Source organism: Balaenoptera musculus, chromosome 7 (assembly GCF_009873245.2).
Source record: "Balaenoptera musculus isolate JJ_BM4_2016_0621 chromosome 7, mBalMus1.pri.v3, whole genome shotgun sequence".
NCBI lineage: Eukaryota > Metazoa > Chordata > Mammalia > Artiodactyla > Balaenopteridae > Balaenoptera > Balaenoptera musculus.
Window position 1 is genome coordinate 86573461 of NC_045791.1, and position 22859 is coordinate 86596319.

Genomic DNA, 22859 nt, shown 5'->3' on the forward strand with positions numbered 1-22859 from the left:
AGAATTAGTTCATTTACAAGCAGAGAAATAAAAGAATACAACTCTGCTTAGGAAGGCTCTCTCTGACTACAGCCTACTTCTAACTTAATGGATAATCCAATAATACAGGGTACCTTGAAGGAATAGAAAAGCCAGTTGCTTCTCTACAGCTAACAACAAAAAAATGTATTCCAACAATCTCTCTTAAGAGTTCTAAGCCACATAACGAGAGCCTGCCTAGGAGCAAAAGTCAGATTAACCCCTACCCAAATGTACTGTTTCAGGTGGCCACAAGGTATCAGTTATTAAGTTAAGAGAGAGTTGGATGGTCTGAGGAAAATAACTAGTAAAGTAACTAGTTTGTAGGCTTAGCAATTATGAGCAAGTGAGATCTTTGGTATTGGTATTTTCACATATAGCTGACTGGAGGCAAACAGAATTGAAACCTACATTTTTGAGGCAACTCTATTAGCAAAAAATACCACAAGCCTAGCATGCTCTACCCAGGGAGCCTAAGTTTGCACTGACAGGACACAGGGTGAGAATCCAGTGCAGCCTCAAATAAGGGTATGTTCTCCAACACCCATTTCCGATATAGACACAAAGGATGATAGATAAGGAATAATTCCCAAAAAAGCAAAGTCAGGGACTATGGAAAACAAAGGACAAAGGAGCTTCTCTCAGAAAGCAGAATTAGGATCCTATCAAGACCTTACTCCACTTCCAAAGCAAGAAGTCTTATTAATTATTGTAAGGACCAGGAACTTTCATGTGTATCCCATCCTTCTCTCTTCCCAGTAGGAGTTTTATTGTAGCTTTCCTGTCCCTACTTCAACATACATACAAGAAACAAGGCAAGAGCATTAGAAAAGTTGTCTGTGGGTTTATAGGTTACCGCATATAAGGAACCACATGTGGAACCGAAAGAGAGGACTTTACTCCACCTGTTGAATGTGGGTTTGAGTCACAATCTTAATATATTGTGCAATTCTGCCTAGAAATCTGGCAAAACCCAATTTGTCATCTATCTAAACTGTAATTTTCAGTATTAGTTTAAAGAATTCATACATTAGATTGGCATATTTGGTCTTGCTCTCCTACCATCTATCAGCCCCTCCCCTTCAAAGAAAGGAAGAGAGAAAGAAAAAATGGAGAGGTTGGGGAATACTTATACATTCTATCAGTACCACCCCCCTCTTTCTCTTGTATGAAAAGAATTTTGAAAGTTAATAGTCTGTTAAATTGTCTTACCTGTATTTTTAAAATCCTCACACAACATCAAAATTAACAATTAGGGACATACAAATAAAGGAAATAAATGATTTCTAAACTAATCAAAATATATTTGCTAAAAGAACAGTCTGAAGTCATGCACATCATCAGTTCAACAAGCACTGTGTGTATGTGTGTGTGTGTATGTGTGTGTGTGTGGTACATGCACGTGTTTATATGTGTGCATGACTCTTTTGTTCAGGAAGCCAGGACACGGTGTAGTGTTTCCAAACTATACACTGCATAAGGGCCTGGCTGAAAGGGCAAGCAGGACTAACTCAGCAAGAGTTTTGTACTCCAAGCTCTGCAATTACAAATCTAAATCTACTCAGAGGAAGGAGCATTTTTTTCTACTGCACACAAAAGGGCTTGGGATAGCCCTGCCAGCCACTATGATGAGCACTGAAAATAAATGAGATAAAAGAGGATTAGACTACCCTTGTTACTCAAAAAGGTGGCTACCACTAACTCAGAATTGAGTACAGGCATTTCTGCTATAACAGCATATATGCATTCCTAAATAACTCCATGTTCTGTAAAATAAAAAGAGCTAAACCTATGGAAAAAGTAGAATTAGAGTGAGAGGACTCAAAATCTATGGAATTAAGGACTATGGAGTCCTAACAAAACAATAACAAGCCGTATAAAAATATGAGTACAGTTGAGTTTCCACTGGCATTTGTATTAAGAGTAAGTCAGTCCACCCTTTAAAGTTTCATTTCCTGGAGCTCGTTTTTTCCTTTGATGTGGGTCCTTGAAGACATTCACTTCAAATAGAGACCAATTTAATAAAAATTAAAAATATCATCTGGAGATAGTTCCTTTGTATTAAAAAGAAATTGATTGATAAAGGCTATCTTTACAACTTCTTCAACAAAGCTTGCAACTTCCTCAGATCTTTTAACATAGTAGAATATACAGCAATTTTTTGTTAAAATTGTTAAGGTGCCAATAAACCAGCACCTTATTTTATTATAGAAGGTTACTTTTACAGAATATTCAGCATTTTTCTTACACTACTAACGCTTTCTCTTTAGTTGTGAAAAAGCTTGCCCCTGATCTTTCCAAAACAATAACAGGTTCGAACTTGTTTGGGGGGAAAAAATCCAAGCCGAATTCCACATATTATTGACATCATTCCCCTGTATGCCAAATGTTAAAAGAAAACAATTTTCCTTCTCTGAAAAATTAAGTCAGAAACTTAGATATACATAAAGAGAAGAAGTACACTGGAGAATAACTAAGGGTAAAATAAGTTTTATTTTTCTTATTCTTAATGGATCTAACAGATAATGGATTTGTTTGTTCAAAATAACAATGGCAACAATGTAACCAATTAGGTATGCACATGTGTGTGTGCTTATAAATGCCTACATATGCTTACATGTATAAATGAAATGAACGACAGGAGTGATACAAGGGACAAAGATAACAGGATTTTTTGTTATTATAAGGTACTTGCAGTAACTGGGAAGAGTTATAGTATTATTTGAAAGTAAAGGTGGATTAGCTATAAAAATACATTGCAAACTCTAGGGTAACAACTAAAAAAAATAAGTAAGAAGTATAACTGATATGCTAAGACAGGAAAGAAAGTAGAATTGTATAAAAGTTTCAATTAAAATTGCAAAAGGCAAAAAACTACAAAAGGCAGAAAATATATGGAAGACAAAAATGGGAGAAAAGAACATGAGCAACAAATAGGCAACAGTGACAAATATGGTAGATATTAAGCTACTATATCAATAATCATTTTAAACACCAATGGTCTAAATACACTCATTAAAGGACAAAGATTGTCAGAGTGGATCAAAACACAAGACCCAACTAAATGTTGTCTACAAGAAACCCACTTTAAATATAAAGACACATATAGGTTAAAAGTAAGAGGGCAAAGTAGAAGGACCCTAAGCTTATCTCCTCTCATGAGAACACCAAAATCACAACAATCTGCAGAACAACCACCCTCTACAACTAAAGACATAAAGATGGAAACACAACAAGACTTGTAGGAGGGGCAGACTCATGATATCATCAAATCCCATACCACCGGTGGGTGACCCACAAACTGGAGAATAACTATATTACAGAGGTTCTCCCACAGGAGAGTTCTGAGCCCCATGTGAGTCCCCCCTATCTAGGGGCCTGGCACCAGGAAGAGGAGCCCCCAGAGCATTTAGTTTTGAAGGCCAGTGGGGCTTGATTGCAGGAGCTCCACAGGCTTGGGGGAAATAAAGACTTCACTCTTAAAGGGCACACACAAAATCACACACACCAGGACTAAGGGCAAAAGCAGCAATTTTATGGGAGCCTAGGCCAGACCTACCTGTTGGTTTTGGAGGGTCTCCTGGGGAGGTAGGGGGTGGCTGTGGCCCACTCCAGGGTCATAGACACTGGTGGTGGATATATCAGGGAGCATTCATCAGCAAGTGAGCTCTCTAGGAGGCTGGCATTTTGGCACCAAGACCTGACCCCACCCAACAGCCTGCAGGCTCCAGTTCTGGGATGCCTCAGACCAAACAACAAACTGGGTGGGAACACAGTCCCACCAATCAGCAGTCAGGCTACCTAAAGACTTCCTAAGCTCACAGTCACATCTAGATATGCTCCTAAATACAGCCCTGCCCACCAGAGGACCAAAACCCAGCTCCACCCAAATGCAGGCCAGACACTAGCCTGGGACCAGCTGGCTCCTGGACCTTGGGTGTCGAGAGGGAAGTGCACTCCTGGGATGCATAGCATGTTTCCTATAGAGGGCCTCTTCTCCATGGTCAAGAAATGTAACCAACCTACCACATACATAAAAATACAAATAGCAATTTACATAAAATTAGGCGACAGAGTAATATGTCTCAGAAAAGGAATAAGATTAAACCACAAAAGAAGAACAAAGTTACATGGAGATAGGCAGTCTCCCTGAGAAACAGTTGACAGTAATGATCATAAAGATGATCAAAGAACTTGGGAGGAGAATGGATGCATAGAGCAAGAAATTAGAAGTTTTTAACAAAGAGTTAGAAAATATAAAGAACAAAACAGAATTGTAAAATATGGGACTTCCCTGGTGGTCCAGTGGTTAAGACTGTGTGCTCCCAGTGCAGAGGGCACGGGTTCAACCCCTGGTCAGGGAACGAAGATTCCTGCATGCTGCACAGTGTGGCAAAAAAAAAAAAAAAAAAAAAAAAAAATTGAAGAATAACTGAAATGAAAAATACACTAGAAGGAATCAAGAGTAGACTAAATGAGGCAGAAGGACAGATCAGTGAGATGGAAGACAGAGTAGTGGAAATCACTGCCGCTGAATAGAAATAAAAAAGAATGGAAAGAAATGAGGACAGTTTAAGAGACCTCTGAGACAACACGAAGCATGCTAATATTCGCATTATAGGGATCCTAGAAGGAGAAGAGAAAGAGAACGGGCCTCAGAAACTATTTGAAGAGATAATAGCTGTAAACTTCCCTATCCTGGGGATGGAAACAATCACCCAAGTCTAGGAAGTGCAGCGTCCCATGCAGAATTAACCCACAGAGGAATATACCACAACACATTGTAATCAAAATGACAAAAATTAAAGATAAAGAGAGGATATTAAAAGCAACAAGGGAAAAGCAACAAATAACATACAAGGGAACTCCAATAAGGCTATCAGCTGATTTTTCAGCAGAAACTCTGCAGGCCAGAAGGGAGTGACATGATATACTTAAAGTGATGAAACAGAAAATCCTACAACCAAGAATACTCTACCCAACAAGACTCTCATTCAGATTTGATGGAGAAATCAAAAGGTTTACAAACAATCAAAAGCTAAAAGAATTCAAGACCACCAAACCAACTTTATAGCAAATGCTAAAGGAACTTCTCTAGGCAAAAAAGAAAAGGTCACAACTAGAAACAAGAAAATTACAAACTGGAAAAGTTCACTGGTAAAGACCAACATAGAATAAAGGTAGGAAATAATGCACGCACAAAGCTAGTAGGGAAGTTAAAAGACAAAAGTAGTAAAATTATTTGTATCCACAATAAGCAGTTAAGGGATACACAAAACAATTAGATGTAAAATATATCGAAAACAATAATCATAAAGGGAGAACAGTACAAATGCAGGGTATCTAAAATGTGTTTGAAATTAAGAGATCAGCAACTTAAAATAAGCACATAAAAATATACACTCCTATACAAAAACCTCATGATAACCACAAAACAAAATCTATAATAGATATATTCACAAAAAAGAAAAAGGAATCCAAACATAACACTAAAGACAATCATCAAATCACAAGAGAAGAGAGTAAAAGAAGAAAGGGGGGGAAAAGACCTACAAAAACAAATCCAAAACAATTAACAAAATGGGAATAGGAACATACATATTATTAATTACCTTAAATGTAAATGGACTAAATGCTCCAACCAAAAGACACAGAATGGTTGAATGGATACAAAAACAAGGCCCATATATTTGCTGGCTACAAGAGACTCACTTCAGATCTAGAGACACATACAGAATGAAAGTGAGAGCATGGGAAAAGGTATTCCATGCAAATGGAAATCAAAGGAAAGCCAGAGTAGCAATACTTATAAAAAGTTGACTTTAAAATAAAGACTGTCACAAGACAAAGAAGGACACTACATAATGACCAAAGGATCAATCCAAGAAGAAGATATACCAATTGGAAATATATATATGCACCCAACATAAGAGCACCTCAATAGATAAGGCAAATGTTAACAGACATAAAAGGAGAAATTGATAGTAACACAATAATAGTGGGGTGACAGTAACATCCCACTTACATCAATGGACAGATCATCCACACAGAAACTCAGTAAGGAAACGCAAGTCTTAAATGACCCATTAGACCAGATGGACTTAATTGATATTTATACAGCATTCCATCCGAAAGCAGCAGAATACACATTCTTTTCAAGTGCATATGGAACATTCTCCAGGACAGATAACACCCTGGGCCACAAAGCAAGCCTTGGTAAATTTAAGAAAACTGAAGTCATATCAAACATCTTTTGGACCACAACACTATGAGGCTAGTAATCAACTACAAGAAAAAAAAACAAACTGCAAAAAACACAAACACATGGAGGCTAAACAATATGCTTAACTAAACAACCAATGGATCATTGAAGAAATCAAAGAGGAAATCATACTTAGAGACAAATGAAAATGAAAACATGACAATCTAAAACCTATGGGATACAGCAAAAGCAGTTCTAAGAGGGTAGTTTATAGCAGTACAACCGTACCTCGGGAAACAAGAAAAATCTCAAATAAACAACCTAATCTTATGCCTAAAGCAACCAGAGAAAGAAGAACAAAACCCAAAGTTAGTAGAAGAAATCATAAAGATCAGAGCAGAAATAAATGAAATAGATATTAAAATAAAAAACAGAAAAGATCCATGAACCTAAAAGCTGGTTCTTTGAAAAGATAAACAAAATTGATAAATTGTTAACCAGACTCATCAGGAAAAAAAGAGAGAGGGTCCAAATTAATAAAATCAGAAATGAAAAAAGAAGAAGTTACAACTGACACCACAGAAATAGACTGGATCATAAGATACTACAATAAACAACTATACACTAATAAAATGGACAACCTAGAAGAAATGGATAAATTCTTAGAAAGGTACAATCTCCCAAGACTGAACCAGAAAGACACAGAAAATATGAACAGACCAATTACCAGTAACGAAACTGAATCAGTAATTAAAAACTCCCAGCAAGCAAAAGTCCAGGAACAGATGGCTTCACAGGTGAATTCTACCAAATATTTAGAGAAGAGTTAACATCTATCATTCTCAAACTATTCCTGAAACTGCAAAGGAAGGAACACTTCCAAACTCACTCTATGAGGCCACTATCACCCTGACACCAAACGTAGACAAAGATATCACAAAAAAAGAAAATTATAGGCCAATATCACTGATAAAAATAGATGAAAAATCCTCAGCAAAATACTAGCAAACCGAATCCAACAATACATTAAAAGGATCATACAACATAATCCAGTGGGATTTATCCCAGTGATGCAAGGATTTTTCAATATCTGCAAATAACTGAATCTGATACACCACATTAACAAATTGAAGCATAAGAACCATATGATCATTTCAATAGATGCAGAAAAAGTTTTTGACAAAATTCAACATTCATTTACGATAAAAACTTCAGTAACCAGGCATAGAGGCAACTGACCTCAACATAATAAAGGCCATATATGACAAACCCACAGCTAACATCATACTCAATGATGAAAAACTGAAAGCATTTCCTCTAAGATCGGGAACAAGACTAGACTGCCCACTCTCACCACTTTTATTTAACATAGTTCTGGAAGTCCTAGCCACAGCAATCAGAGAAGAAAAAGAAATGAAAGGAATCCAAATTGGAAAGGAAGAAATAAAACTGTCGCTGTTTGCAGATGACATGATGCTACACACAGAAAATTCTAAAGACACTACCAGAAAACTACTAGAGCTCATCAATGAATCTGGTAAAGCTGGAGGATACAAAATTAATATACAGAAATCTGTTGCATTTTTATACTCTAAAAGAGAAAGTAAGGAAACAACCATAATACTCTGATAAAAGAAATTGAAGATGACACAAACAGATGGAAAGATATACCACGTTCTTGGATTGGAAGAATCAATGCTGTTAAAATGACCATACTACCAAAGGCAATCTACAGATTCAATGCAATCCTTAGCAAATTACCAACGGCACTTTTCACAGAACTAGAGCAAAAAAACTTTGAAATTTGTATGGAAATACAAAGACCCCAAATAGCCAAAACTATCTTGAGAAAGAAGAATGGAGCTGAAGGAATCAGGCACCCTGACTTCAGACTAAACTACAAAGCTACAGTAATCAGAATAGTATAGTACTGGCACAAAAACAGACACATAGATCAATGGAACAGGATAGAAAGCACAGAAATGAACCCACACACTTATGGTCAATTAATCGACAACAAAGGAGGCAAAAATATACAATGGGGAAAAGACAGTCCCTTCAATAAGTGATGCTGGGAAAACTGGACAGCTACATGTAAAAGAATGAAATCAGAAAATTCTCTAACACCATATACAAAAACTCAAAATGGATTAAAGACCTAAATGTAAGACCAGATACTATAAAACTCTTAGAGGAAAATATAGGCAGAACACCCTTTGACATAAATCACAGCAATATCTTTTTCGATCTGTCTCCTAGAGTAATGGAAATAGAAACAAAATAAACAAATGGGACCTAATGAAACTTAAAAGCTTTTGCATACCAAAGGAAACCATAAACAAAACAAAAAGACAACCTACGGACTGGGAGAAAATATTTGCAAACGTTGCTACCAACAAGGGATTAATTTCCAAAATATACGAACAGCTCATACAGCTTAATGTCAGTAAAACAAACGACCCAATTGAAAAATAGGCAGAAGACCTAAATAGACATTTCTCCAAAGAAGACATACAGATGACTAACAGGAACACGAAAAGATGCTCAATATCAGTAATTATTAGATTAATGCAAACCGAAACTACAATGAAGTATCACCTCACATCAGTCAGAATGGCCATCATTAAAAACTCTATGAATAATAAATCCTGGAGAGGGTGTGGAGAAACAGGAACTCGCCTATAGTGTTGGTGGGAATGTAAATTGGTGCAATCACTATGGAGAACAGTATGTAATTTCCTTAAAAAACTAAAAATAGAGTTACCATATGATCCTGCAATCCCACTCCTGGGCATATATCCAGAGAAAACTTTAATTTGAAAAGATATATGCACCCAGTGTTCATAGCAGCACTATTTACAATAGCCAAGACATGGAAGCCACATCGACAGATGAGTGGATAAAGAAGATATGGTATATATATACACAATGGAATATTACCCAGCCATAAAAAAAGAATAAAATAATGCCATTTGCAGCAACATGAATGGACCTAGAGATTATCATATTAAGTGAAGTAAGTCAGACAGAGTTAAGACAAATATCATATGATATCACTTATATGTGGAATCTTAAAATATGATACAAATGAACTTATTTACAAAACAGAAATAGACTCACAGACACAGAAAACAATTTTATGGTTACCAAAAGGGAGGGGGAGAGATAAATTAGGAGTTTGGGATTAACATATACACACTACTATATACAAAATAGGTAAACAACAAGGACCTACTGTATAGCACAGGGAACTATACTCAATATCTTGTAATAACCTATAATGGAAAATAATCTAATATATACATATATATATATATATGACTCAATCACTTTGCTGTACACTTGAAAGTAAGACAACATTGTAAATTAACTATACTTCAATTAAAAAAAATAATAATTTTTTTATGTACAAGGCTAACAGGTCCAGAGGGAGAATTGTAACCATTAATCTCACTAATAAACAACTGCTATACTTAAAAAAAAGAAAAAAAAAAACTAAACTGAAGAGACAGAGAAAGTTAGGCCATGCTAACACTAATCAAAAGAAAGTGGGAGTAGGTATGTTAATTTCAGACAGAGCAAACTTCACAGCAAGAAAAGTTATCATGGATAAAGAGGAGTATTACATAATAATAAAAGGGTCAACACTTCAAGAAGATAACAATCCTTAATGTGTATGCATCTAACAAAGAGCATCAAACTATGTAAGGCAAAACTGATAGATGACTGCAAGAAGAAATAGATGAATCCACTATTATATTGGAGACTTTAACATTCCCTCTATCAGAAATGTGCAGATCCAACAGGCAGAAAATCAGTAAAGACAGAGATGAACTCAACAGCACCAGTAATCAGCTGGATATAATTGACACCTATAGCCTACTTCATCCAACAACAGCAGATTACACATTTTTCTCAAGCTAACATTAAACATTCACCAGAAGAGACCATATTCTGGGCCATAAAACACACTTCAACAAGTTTTAAAAAACAGAAATTATATAATGTCTGCTCTCAGGCCACAATGGAATTAAATTAGAAATCATTAACAGAAAGGTTAACTGGAAAATCCCAAAATACTTGGAGATTAAACAACACACTTTTTTTTTATTAGAAACAGTTATTTAATTTTAATATGCACTGTATTTTTTAATGATTTTGCTTGTCAGAGTATTTTGCCTGGTTTACACAAAAGAATCCTATTGAATCCAGAAGTATTTTGCCTGTAAATTTAAAGTAAATGCAATAAAAGCTAGAATGAGGGGCTTCCCTGGCGGTCCAGTGGTTAAGACTCTGCGCTTCCACTGCAGGGGGCATGGGTTAGATCCCTGGTAGGGGAACTAAGATCCCACGTGCCACGCGATACGGCCAGTAAAGAAAGAAATAAATAGAAGCTAGAATGATTTATTAACAAGAAGGTGCTTAAGCTATTTCTCATGATACCAAGAAGAAAGGAAAAAAATTGAAGAGAAAGGAGGATACATGAAAAGAAAAATAAAAAGTGGTGTGGAGGGAGTTTGTATTCAAAAGAACAATTTTAGAGTATCATCAACATGTTTAATAAAGTTAGAAGGAAGAGCTGGTAGAAATTGAGAATACCTACCAATATATAGCTGTACAAAGGGGGTACATAGTGTTCTAAATGATGTCGATCAACCTGAAAATATTGATAATAGAGTAAAATATCTTCTTTTGGGGGGGGCAAGATAATTGTCTGGAAAGATACTTGGTCTTCAGCTAGTTAATCTAGATTCTAGATTCTAAAAAGACAGCCACAGAGCCAGACATTTTTCGGAATCAACCTTTTTGACAGATAAATTGCTATAAACTAAGAAACTTTTTAAAAAGAAAATTTCATGAAATTTTATACCTGCATAGCCATTCACTTCAATGTTTTCTACCATCTGCAGCTGTGTCATGATTGTATCATAAAATAAGTGATACATTTTTGACCCAGAGGCATCAAGAAAAAGCTCTTGCAAGGCAAGGTACAAAAGTTAAGGAGGCACTCACTCTCAATGGCTGAATCTTCACGTACACTAGCTTGTGAGTGAATGTCTCCTTAAATTTTGCACCCAGGGCTTTGATTCCTTCACCCTTGTGTTGGCCCTCCTGTTGTTTTGTTTCATTCTATCAGTACTTCAGAGTGGCCAGGGTTTTGTTAGGTCTTTTGGAATAACTTCACTTAAAAAACATGGCTAAAATACTCCTTAGCCACATAAATGACTAAAATTTAAGTTAAATGTAAAAATGTTCTCTAAAGGACTTTTGATTATCTCGTGTTACAGATAATTCAGATTAAGGGTACTTAGGAAGCACACCTGAGGTCTCTTACTTCTCCAGTTCTGTTTAGTAGTTACGCAGAGGTTGATCTTCATTGGGAGGGGAGGAATTAAGCCTTGGGGCAGCCTCTCCAGGGCAGGCTGATTGGGTGGCTCTGTCTCACCTTTCCATCATATACTTTTGAAACCGGAACTAGCTCCATTTTACTACTGAGACCCAGCTGGCCAATGAGCTTTGAGATGGGGCTATGTATAACTACTCTTCCCTCTCTCCTATGCTTGTAGCCCCACCATGCTGAGGAAACAACACACTTTTAATTAATACATGGGGTGAAGAAGAAATTTCAGTAGAAATTTTAAAATACTATGAATGAAAGGAAAATGCAAATACAAGTCTCAAAATTTGTGGGATACAGTGGAAACAGTGCTTACAGGGAAAAGCATCAGAGAAAAAACAGAAGTTACAGCATTAAATTCATACATTAGAAAATAAGAGAGATCTAAAAATCAACCATCTAAGCTCCACTTTAGGAAACTAGAAAAAGAAGAGCAAGTTAAATCCAAAGTAAGTAGAAGAAAAGAAATAATAAAAATCTGAGCAGAAATCAATGAGACTGAAAACACGAAATCAACTGAGAAAAATCAACAAAACCAAAAAATGGTTCTCTGAAAAGATCAGTGAAGTCAATTAGTCTTTGTCCAGGATAACTAGAATTAAAGAGAGATGACAGAAATTACCAATATCAGAAATGGAAGAGGAGACTTCACCACAGATCCTATGAACCCTAAATGGATAATAAAGGAGTATCATGAACAACTCTAAGTCCACTAATTTGATAATGTAGAGGAAATGGGCCAATTCCTTGAAAGGTACAATCTGCCAAATCTCAAACAAGAAGAAATAAACAATCTGAATAGGCCTGTATCTGTTAAAGAAATTAAATCAATAATTAGTAACCTTCCAAAACAGAAAGCAGCAGGCCCAAATGGGTTCACTGATAAATTCTACCAAAAATTTAAAGAAGAAATTTTACGAATTCTCTAGAATCTCTTTCAGAAGATAGAAGGAGAGGGACTACTTCCTAACTCATCTATGATGTCAGCATTACCCTAATACCAAAACCAGATAAAGCTATTACAAGAAAACTACAATCTCATGAAGATAGACACAAAGAACCACAAAATGTTAGCAAATTGAATTTAAAAATGTATAAAAAGACTTACATACCATAACCAAGTGGGATTTATCCTAGGTATGCAAAGCTGGTTCAACATTCAAAATCAATTAATGTGATCCATCATATCAATAGGCATCATATTATCATATCAATATCACATCATTACATCATATCACATCAAAGAGAAAACAATCACATGATCATACCAATAGGTGCAAAAATAGCATTTCACAAAGTACAACACATACTCACAATAAAAACTCTTAGTAAACTAGAAAAAGAGGGAATTTCCTCAACCTGATAAAGATTATCTACCAAAAACCTACAGCTACATCATACTTAATTGTAAGAGAGTAGAACCTCTCCCACTAAGATCAGAAACAAGACAAGATATCCTCTCATCTGTCCTTTTCAACATTGTACTAGAAATCGTAGCTAAAGCAATAAGACAAGAAAAGGAAATAAAAGATATACAAGTTTGTAAGGAAGAACTAAAACTCTGTTCACAGATGACATGATTATCTATGGGAAGAATCCAAAAGAATCATTTTTTAAAAGCCTACAACAAATAAGCAATTACAGCAAGGTGGCAGGATACAAAGGTGATGTACAAAAGTCAACTGCTTTCCCATATACCAGCAGTAAAAAAGCAGAATTTGAATTAAAAGCACATTACCATCCCCAAAAATGAAATCTTAGGTATAGATCTTACAAAATATGTATAAGATCTATATGAGGAAAACAACAAAACTATGATTAAAGATATCAAAGAAGAACTAAAAAATTAGAGAGATATTCCATGTTCATGCATAGGAAGATTCAATATTGTCAGTATACCAGTTTTTCCCAACTGGATCTATAGATTCAATGCAATGCCAATCAAAATGCCAGCAAGCTGTTTTGTGGAAATCAACAAAATGATTCTAAAGTTTATATGGAGAGGCAAAAGACCCATGATAGCCAACAAAATATTGAAGGAGAACAGCAAAGTCAGAGGATTGACACTATCCATATTCAAGACTTAGTATAAAGCTACAGTAATCAAGACAATGTGGTATTGACAAAAGAACAGACAAAGAGATTAACTGAACCAGATATAGAGCCCCCAAATAAATCCACAAGAATATGGTCAACTGGTTTTTGACAAAGATGTGAAAGCAATACAGTGGAGAAAGGGCAGTCTTTTCAATATATAGTGTTGGAAAAACTAGACATCCACATGTAAAAAAAAAAAGAATCTAGACATAGACCTTACACTCTTCCCAAGAATTAACTCAAAAATGATCATAGAACTAAATGTAGAACACAAAACTATAAAATTCCAAAAAAGATAACATAGGAGAAAATCTAGGTGACCTTGCATATGGTGATGACACTTTAGACAAAACAAAGGCATGATCCATGAAAGAAATAATTGATAAGCTAGACTTCATTAAAATTAAAAACTTCTCCTCTGTAAAGGACACTTGAAAGAGAATGAGAAGGCAAGCCACAGACTGGGAGAAAACACTTGCAAAAGATATATATAATAAAGGACTATTATCTGAAATATACAAAGAACTCTTAAAACTCAACCCAATTAAAAAATTGGCAAAAGACTTGAACAGACACCTCACCAAAGAAGATATATATATATGGCAAGTAAGCATATGAAAAGATGTTCAACATCATATGTCATTTGGGAATTGCAAATTAAAACAACAATAAGATACCACTACACATCTGTTATAATAGCCAAAATCCGAAACACTGACAACACCAATGCTGGCAAAGGTGTGGAGCAATAGGAATTGTCATTCATTGTTGGCTGGAATGCAAAATAGTATAGCTACTTTGGAAGACAGTTTGGCAGTTTCTTACAAAACTAAACATACTCTTACCATATAATCCAGCAATTGGACTCCTTGGCATCTACCCAAATGAACTGAAAATGTATGTCCACACAAAAACCAGCATGCAGACATTTATAGCAGCTTTATTCATAATTTCCAAAACCTAGAAGCAACCAAGACACCTTTCAACAAGTAAATGGATAAATAAACTGTGGTTATAGGCAGACAATGGAATATTATTCAGTGCTAGAAAGAAATGAGCTATCAAGCCAGGAAAATACAAGGGAAAAACTTAAATGCATAGTACTAAGTAAAGAAGCCAATCTGAAAAGGCTACATACTGTGTGATTCCAACTATATGACTTTCTGGAAAAGATAAAACTAAGGAGATAGTAAGATTAGTGGTTGTCAGGGGTTATGAGGGAGGAAAGGATGAATAGGCAGAACACAGAGGACTTACAGGGCAGTGAAACTATTCTGTGTGATACTACAATGGTAGGTACATGTCATTGTACATTTGTCCAAACCCATAGAATGTACAATACCAAGAGTAAACCCTAATGTAAACTATGGACTTTGGGTAATAATGATGTGTCTATGGAGGTTCACTGATTGAAACAAATAGTACCACTATGGTGGGGGATGTTGATAGTGGGAGGAGTTTGTATGAGTGGAGGGGGAAAGGGGTATATGGAAACTGTCTGTGCTTTCTGCTCAATATTGCTGTGAACCTAAAACTGCTCTAAAATAAATTTTACTAGTTAAAAAAATAAAACAATGGGCTTATTTTAACTGAAGTATTACTTTCCTCAGCGATGTACCTATGCCACAATATAAAATATTTCTTTACCATTTTGTAGCTATTAATCTGTTTCACAATAACATTTTTGAATTTCTGCTCTTCACTTCCTTTTTGTCACAAATTGTCACTCAACTATCATTGCAATTCCTCTAGGATTGTTTTCCATTCAACTTTTTCTGTTTCCCAACAAGTAAAATAAAACAAATAAAATAAGTCTTCCCCCATCTAGTTATGAAGTGTAGAGAACTTAAAAGGTGATAAATACAAAACAATTTGTCAACTTGATATTATACAAGTATAAAAGTACTCTTATTTGCAATTTATTAATATAATGTTATTCGTCTCTTTACTCTCTGAATGTCACACTGAGCTCATACTCCTATTTATCAAATTTCTCAAAGGGAAATTCATCACCTGGTTTTTTTCTTTCTACTGGCAATATAGGAAGTGTTTATATAGAAAACTGAGTATTCATTTCTGCAGCTCTGCAAGAAACTATTTACTTAGCTCTTTCCCGTCTTTCAATCTAGAAAGAGTCACCTCACAGCTTATAATTAAACAACTCTCCCTTCTTTCTTAGTAAATATCTGATTTTGTTTAAAAGAATTTCCTTATCAAGACAGCCAATTTACATACTGAAGTAAAAACTAAAAAGAAAATTTGAATACATGGAAACTAATTTGGAAAAATGAAGAGATTTTTCTCCAAACATCCAAGATGGTTGAGTGATTTGGAAGATACTGGCAGATTTCCTCAAATAAGACAAGAAGCCATGTTTCTTCCTTTTTCTTACAACATTGAAGGATCAGAACATGTCTGTGTTAAAATCTATGAGTTTTCCCACATGCATCCTGGAAGAAAGTAACTAATCATCATTTCCCAGAAGAGAAGAAAAAATAAATAAATAAAATCTAGAACTCTAAGGCCTTACCACCAGATGAGAGGTAACATAATTGTAGCAGAGTGTGTCGAACCCACCCTCACACATACCAGTTCAGCAGACACAGACCTGACTTCCAACTGCCAGCACCTGCGCTTCTTTGAGGGCTTTTTGTTGTTGGTGCTTAAGCGGTCTTTGTCACTCAAGTGGCAGAACAGAACTGCCAGGGAATTAATACAACCAGGAATAGTCTTCACCCAGTAACTGACGGGATTTGATGTACAAATACTCCAGCTTCTTCACCTCTCAAATGGTTAACTCAGGCATGTATTTTACACTGGCTCCCCAAGTTTTCCATGGGATATTAAGCTCCAGTCTTCCACAACCATAAACTGCCTAATAAGGCACTCTTTATTGGCTATCAAATCAGTGCCTTATTAGGCATAGGTACTTTATATTTATTATTTCATCTAATCATCTCCAGAACTCTTTAAGGTAGACCAAAAAAGAGGAATCTGATTCAGTGGGTTAAGAATAACCTAACCATTGTTCAGAGTCACAGAGCAAGCCACGACTGTAACACAAGTATGTCCAGAACTTGTGCTCCTTCACCAAAGGGACAGAACATGGAGGGGGGAGATTCCATTCATATTATAAGGATTATATCTCAAACCTACAAAAAATATAAAGTCCTCCTGTTTTGCTTTGCAAAGTAAATTGACTTTTTAAAAAAGTGTCTAATGCACACTAGTCTTTCAGCCAAAAGTTATTTTTAAAGTGTATCAGTAATGTCATTATAAACTAATCTACTGTCTACATATAAATATATATTTTAAATAACTGGTAATGGCTAATGTGAGTACTTTCCAATTTCTTAAAACCATCATATTCCTTCACAAGTAAATTTCCTGATAAGAGTGATGGAGTGAAGGAATTTGTTTTTCTTATATGGGCTATAAACTAAAAAAAAAAAAAAAAAAAGACATTAGTTATTATATAATCTAAGATTTTCAAGATAAACAGAATACACATATCAATTTTACTTATCAAAATTAAAATTTTAAACATTAGAATAAAATAATGACTTTCAAATGTCCATATTTTGGCATATTTTATTCATTCATTCATTCAACACACACTCATACGGGTTCTAAGACGTATAAGATACATCTTGTGACCAGTTTGTTACTAGAGACCAAGGAAGAAAAGAGGGAAAAATCAAGTAAAGATATACTGCAGAATGGAAGAAGAAAAAATAAAACATATAGAAAGAGAAAATTTTACAGACTGCCAACCTCGATTTTTGTACCTTTACAGCTACATATACAAATACAGAAAAATTCATTCATTCACTCAACAAACACCAAACAACCAATAAAAAGCAGACAGTGCTAGGAACTGGGTATACAATGACAGAAAAAGTAGGACTTGCCTTTAAGTTGCTTAAAATTAAGTTGCATAGCAAAGGAAGCTATCAAAATATCAAAAGGCTGAATACTAAATGGGAAAATATATTTGCAAATGACATATCTGATAAAGGGCTAATATCCAAAATATACAAAGAACTCATACAACTCAACATCAAAAACAAACAAACAACCTGATTAAAAACTGAGCAGAGGACCTGAATAGACATTTTTCCAAAGAAGACATACAGATAGCCAATAGGCACATGAAAAAGTGCTCAGCATCACTAATCATCAGAGAACTGCAAATCAAAACCACAATGAGCTATCACCTCACACCATTAGAATAGTTATTATCAAAAAGACAAGAAAGGACAAGTGTTGATGAGGACGCAGAGAAAAAGGACCCTTGTGCTCTGTTGTTAGGAATGTAAATTTGTGCAGCCACTATGGAAAACAGTATGGAGGTTCCTCAAAAAATTAACAATAGAACTACCTTATGATCCAGCAATCCACTCCCTGGTATTCATCCAAAGAAAATGAAAACACTAACTCAGAAAGATATGTGCACCCCCATGTTCATTGCAGCATTATTTACAAGAGCCAAGATACGGAAGCAACCTAAGTGTCCATCCATAGGTGAATGGAGAAGTTTTTTTTAATATATATACACATACATACAATGGAATATTATTCAGCCATAAAAAATGAAATCTTGCCATTTGCAACAATATGGATGACTCTAGAGGGTATTATACTAAGTGAAATAAGTCAGACGAATACTATATGATCTCATATATGAAATCTAAAAAACAAGACAAGCAGAACAAAACAAAAACAGACTAATAAATACAGAGAATAAAAAGGTGGTTGCCAGAGGGGGAGGGTGTGGGGTGGTGGGGGAAAGAAATGAAGGGGATTAAAGAGGTATATACCTCCATTTATTAAACAAATAAAGCACAGAGATGTAATATATAGCATAAGGAATATGGTTGATAATATTGTAATAACTTTGTATGGGGACAGATGGTTACTAGACTTATTGTGGTGATCACTTCAAAATTCATGTAAATGTCAAATGACTACACAGCATACCCAAAACTAACATAATATTGTACATCAATTATATTTCAATAATAAAAAACCCTGCCCATTAGCTCTTCTCAACAACAAAACGTAAATAATTTACAGCATTTACCTACTAAATGTTATTAAATTGAATTACTTCAAAAGCATTATAAATAGAAAACCTGATAAATTTCTGGACTTCTTATAGAACACATTTGCTTAATAATGTGTAAGCATCATTGATATAATGTTGACAAAGTTGGATGGTCCAACAGAAAGTGCATAGGTTTAAAGTTTCACATACATGGGCAAGAAGCCTAGCTCCACCACTTATCTGGCTTTTTGACCACAGGCAAGTCACTTAGCCATGCTGAGCCTTTTTCTTATTAAGCGAAATAAAGATAACAACAATTACCTCCCATGGTTGTTGAAAGGATTAAATAATATATCAAATGTAAAGTAAATAGCACAGGGCTTCCCTGGTAGCGCAGTGGTTGAGAATCTGCCTGCCAATACAGGGGACACGGGTTCGAGCCCTGGTCTGGGAAGATCCCACATGCCGCGGAGCAACTAGGCCCGTGAGCCACAACTACTGAGCCTGTGCGTCTGGAGCCTGTGCTCCGCAACAAGAGAGGCCAAGACAGTGAGAGGCCCGCACACCGTGATGAAGAGTGGCCCCCGCTTGCCGCAACTAGAGAAAGCCCTCGCACAGAAACGAAGACCCAACACGGCTAAAAATAAATAATAAATAAATAATAATAAATAAAAAATTTTAAAGTAAATAGCACAATGCCAGTTAGAAAAATATGTCCTCAATAACTATTAGCTCTCATTCAAATCCATTTCAAATATAGTGATAACAGAACACCAAAAGCCTGGAATGCTCACTTTGTTTTATATTTTACTCCTCACTATAAAAATTAATATACTGACCTTCTATTTATTAGTAAAAAATTAATGTATTCCGCTTCTAATTCTATAATGATTCTCACTTATCTTTGAGAATTTGATAAAAATGAACTTCTTCCTCCCCAAATACCACATATATACACAGTATTTTGCATCAATTTAGGGACATTAACAGATTCTCTGAAAGCTAGATTCGAAACTATATTCTAGCTGGCTGTTTAAAATAAAATTAATTCAAATTAAATAAAATTAAAAATTCAGTTCTGGGCTTCCCTGGTGGCACAGTGGTTAAGAATCCGCCTGCCAATGCAGGGGACATGGGTTCAGGCCCTGGTCCGGGAGGATCCCACATGCCGCAGAGCAACTGAGCCCGTGCGCCACAACTACTGAGCCTGTGCTTGAGAGCCCGTGAGCCACCACTACTGAGCCCACGTGCCACGACTACTGAAGCCCACGAGCCTAGAGCCTGTGCTCCGCAACAAGAAAAGCCACCACAATGAGAAGCCCGTGCACCGCAACGAAAGAGTAGCCCCAGCTCGCCGCAACTAGAGAAAGACTGCGCGCAGCAATGAAAACCCAACGCAGCCACAAATAAATAAATAATAAATAAATTAAAAAAAAATTCAGTTCTTCAGTTGTACTGGCTACATTTCAAGTGCTCAATAGCCACATGAGGCTAGTGCCTACTGGATAACACAGATATAGAACATTTCCATCATCCCAGAAACTTCTATCAGAGCTGTTCTGGAGTATTAAAATGGTATGATAAGTAAAACTATTTTTCTCTGTGCTTCTGTTTTGTTTTGTTTTATAAAATATCTAGTTATCTCTCTTTGAAGCAGTTTCCCAAGAGGGTAGAGGCTGTGAATATTTTGCCTATCACTGAATCTCTAGGGTCCAGCACATAAGCATTCAATAGGTATCTAAGAGCTGACATTATAATTTTGTTTTGGTTATATTAATCTAGCAAAAATTGACTAAATTGGTAAAGACCAGAGCTGAAAGTTGTGAATACGAGCATATAAATAGTTAAAAAAATTTTTTTTAAGTAGCAGGTCAATTTATGTGTACTGCCAACTGATAAACGCCTGAAGCCAGTGAGGGCTACCTATGCAGACTTTAAATTTGTTTAGCTATACATTTTGGCTAGATAACTTATGCAAAATTTTAAGCCCTGTCCACAGCCTATTCTATTCAAGAACAGGAAAAATACATGTTTATAGCTAATTATTTTTCATTATTCCTATTTGGGTATTTTTCCTAGATAGAGCAGTTGGGTAACTTATTTTTAAATAGTATGTATATATTCACAGACTGTCATTTTTAACAAAAGAAACATTTTAAAAATTCACCAAAGTTTTATAACTTAAAGATTATGGCTTTAAGATTTTAGAAAATCTATTTCTTTTCAACATATCTTGAAATCAAGACAAAATTGCTGCTATATACAGAACAGTAAAAGGTCTAATAATAATTTTGCACTTACACGGACACATTTTTTCTAATGGTATATTCATCCAAATCGTCATCAGAGCTGCTATCAGTTGCATCAGAATCCAGACCCTCTTCAACATGAGACAACAGCCCTGTAGCAGACAGTGCAAATCTTTGGATTTCTGCAGCTGTACACTGTGCAAAGCCATTTTTTGTATCATTCCACAATTTATTCTCTGCAGTCAATAAGTTGGTGTCTGGTTTAATTTCAGTGCATTTAGGTAAACTGTTATCCAAAATTGTGGTAGGTTCATGAAAAATCTTCATTTTGGGGAGTTGATGTTCCATAGAACATTTCATTTGCTGACCATAGTGCTTAACAACATGCTTTGCCAGGAGCATCTGCAAATGTTTCTGAGTTCTTCTAGCCTGGCTAAGTAAAATTTTCTGTTTGCTTACACAGTGAAGTAAACGAGCACTCACTTCCTCCTCTTTTTCAGCAGTTGAGAAACTAATAGGCACGTGTGAGTGGTCAGGCCCAATTTTGTTTTGAGCACAGTGCAATAAACCCTTTTTAATCTCAGCGTCACTAACTTTATCCAAAAGTGCATTCTTTTGGTACCACTTACAGTTTTTCAGTTGTCCTTTATCTACATTAGTGTCTTTGGTTATATTTGAATCCAGAATAATTTGTACATCTGTCATGCACTGACTCGTGGTATCTGACAGAGGTTCCTTTTTGATGAACTCTTCAGAACGAGAATGACAGATTTTACTGAGCTGAATGTTGCTGCCATTACACAGTATGTTTTTCAGCTTATTGCAGTGGGGTTCCCCTAATTTCTTTTGTTTATAATTCTCACTGTATTTATTTAATGTAGCATTAGAACTCATTAAAAGAACAGTCTGGTAATGTTTTGAAGACTGAGAGGAGCCAAAATGTTTTAAATTCACAAAATTAGTGCTAAGAGTAGGTTCAGAAGTTGGAAATCCCAGCATCTGAGAGAAAGTGTCTCCTTTTAGCTTTTCATCTACAGTTCTTGGACCTTCCATGCATAGCATCTTGTCCGACTCCATGGTACTTGGTAAAGATGAAAAGCAGATACCCTTTGTTGCTGCCTCCCTCAGAGCTGGGGTCATGGCGAATCCTGCAGATAATTACTGCAAACCTAAAATAATGTAAAAATAAATGATCAAATATCAAGAAAAAAGTTTTACGCTTATACTTTCCCCAAGGGCAACACTTTCAATGTCTCTGATTAAAAAGTGAATGGAACTAAATTCCTCCTCTATTTCCCAACTCCTAACATTATCTCTGCTCTTTGCTAGCTCATAAGGAATTCAATAAGGACTATTCTTCATTCTGACTGTGGGCCTAATACCCAAAACTCCAATGAAAGTTGCACAGTGCCTAGTATTTAAGAGTTAGACAAATATTTGTGAATGCAATTACATCTTAGGGTTCCATTTTTTGGACAATGTTTGGTGAGAGTTAAAAGAAAAAATCCAACCTGGGATTCATACTTGAAAATGTGACTCAATCCCACATTTTCAGCCAAAAGTATTATTTTTATAAGATATAATAAATTGCTCAAAACCTTCATTTCTCAATTTAAACTTCACAGTCTGAACAGTATTAATAACTAAAATGTAGGAAATAAGGTAAGAAGATATAAGTGAACTGAACTACAAAAAAAGTATATAATTGGGAATTCCCTGGCGGTCCAGTGGTTAGGAGTCTGCACTTTCATTGTCAGGGTAAGGGTTCAATCCCTGGTCGGGGAACTAAGATCCCACAAGCCTCACAGCACAGCAAAAAAAAAAAAAAAAAAAAAAAATGTATATAAT

General features: G+C 35.6%; 1 protein-coding gene across 6 annotated transcripts in view; it reads right to left on the reverse strand.

The window, feature by feature from the left end:
- Window positions 1–22859, reverse strand: part of KANSL1L (KAT8 regulatory NSL complex subunit 1 like) — a 141913-nt gene that overhangs the window by 104294 nt on the left and 14760 nt on the right. For all 6 annotated transcript variants that reach the window (XM_036857275.1, XM_036857274.1, XM_036857270.1 and 3 more), the window contains exon 2: window positions 21064–22180. In XM_036857275.1, coding sequence (XP_036713170.1) covers window positions 21064–22151 — 1088 coding nt within the window. In that variant the 5' untranslated portion in view covers window positions 22152–22180. The remainder of the gene's footprint in view (window positions 1–21063; window positions 22181–22859) is intronic.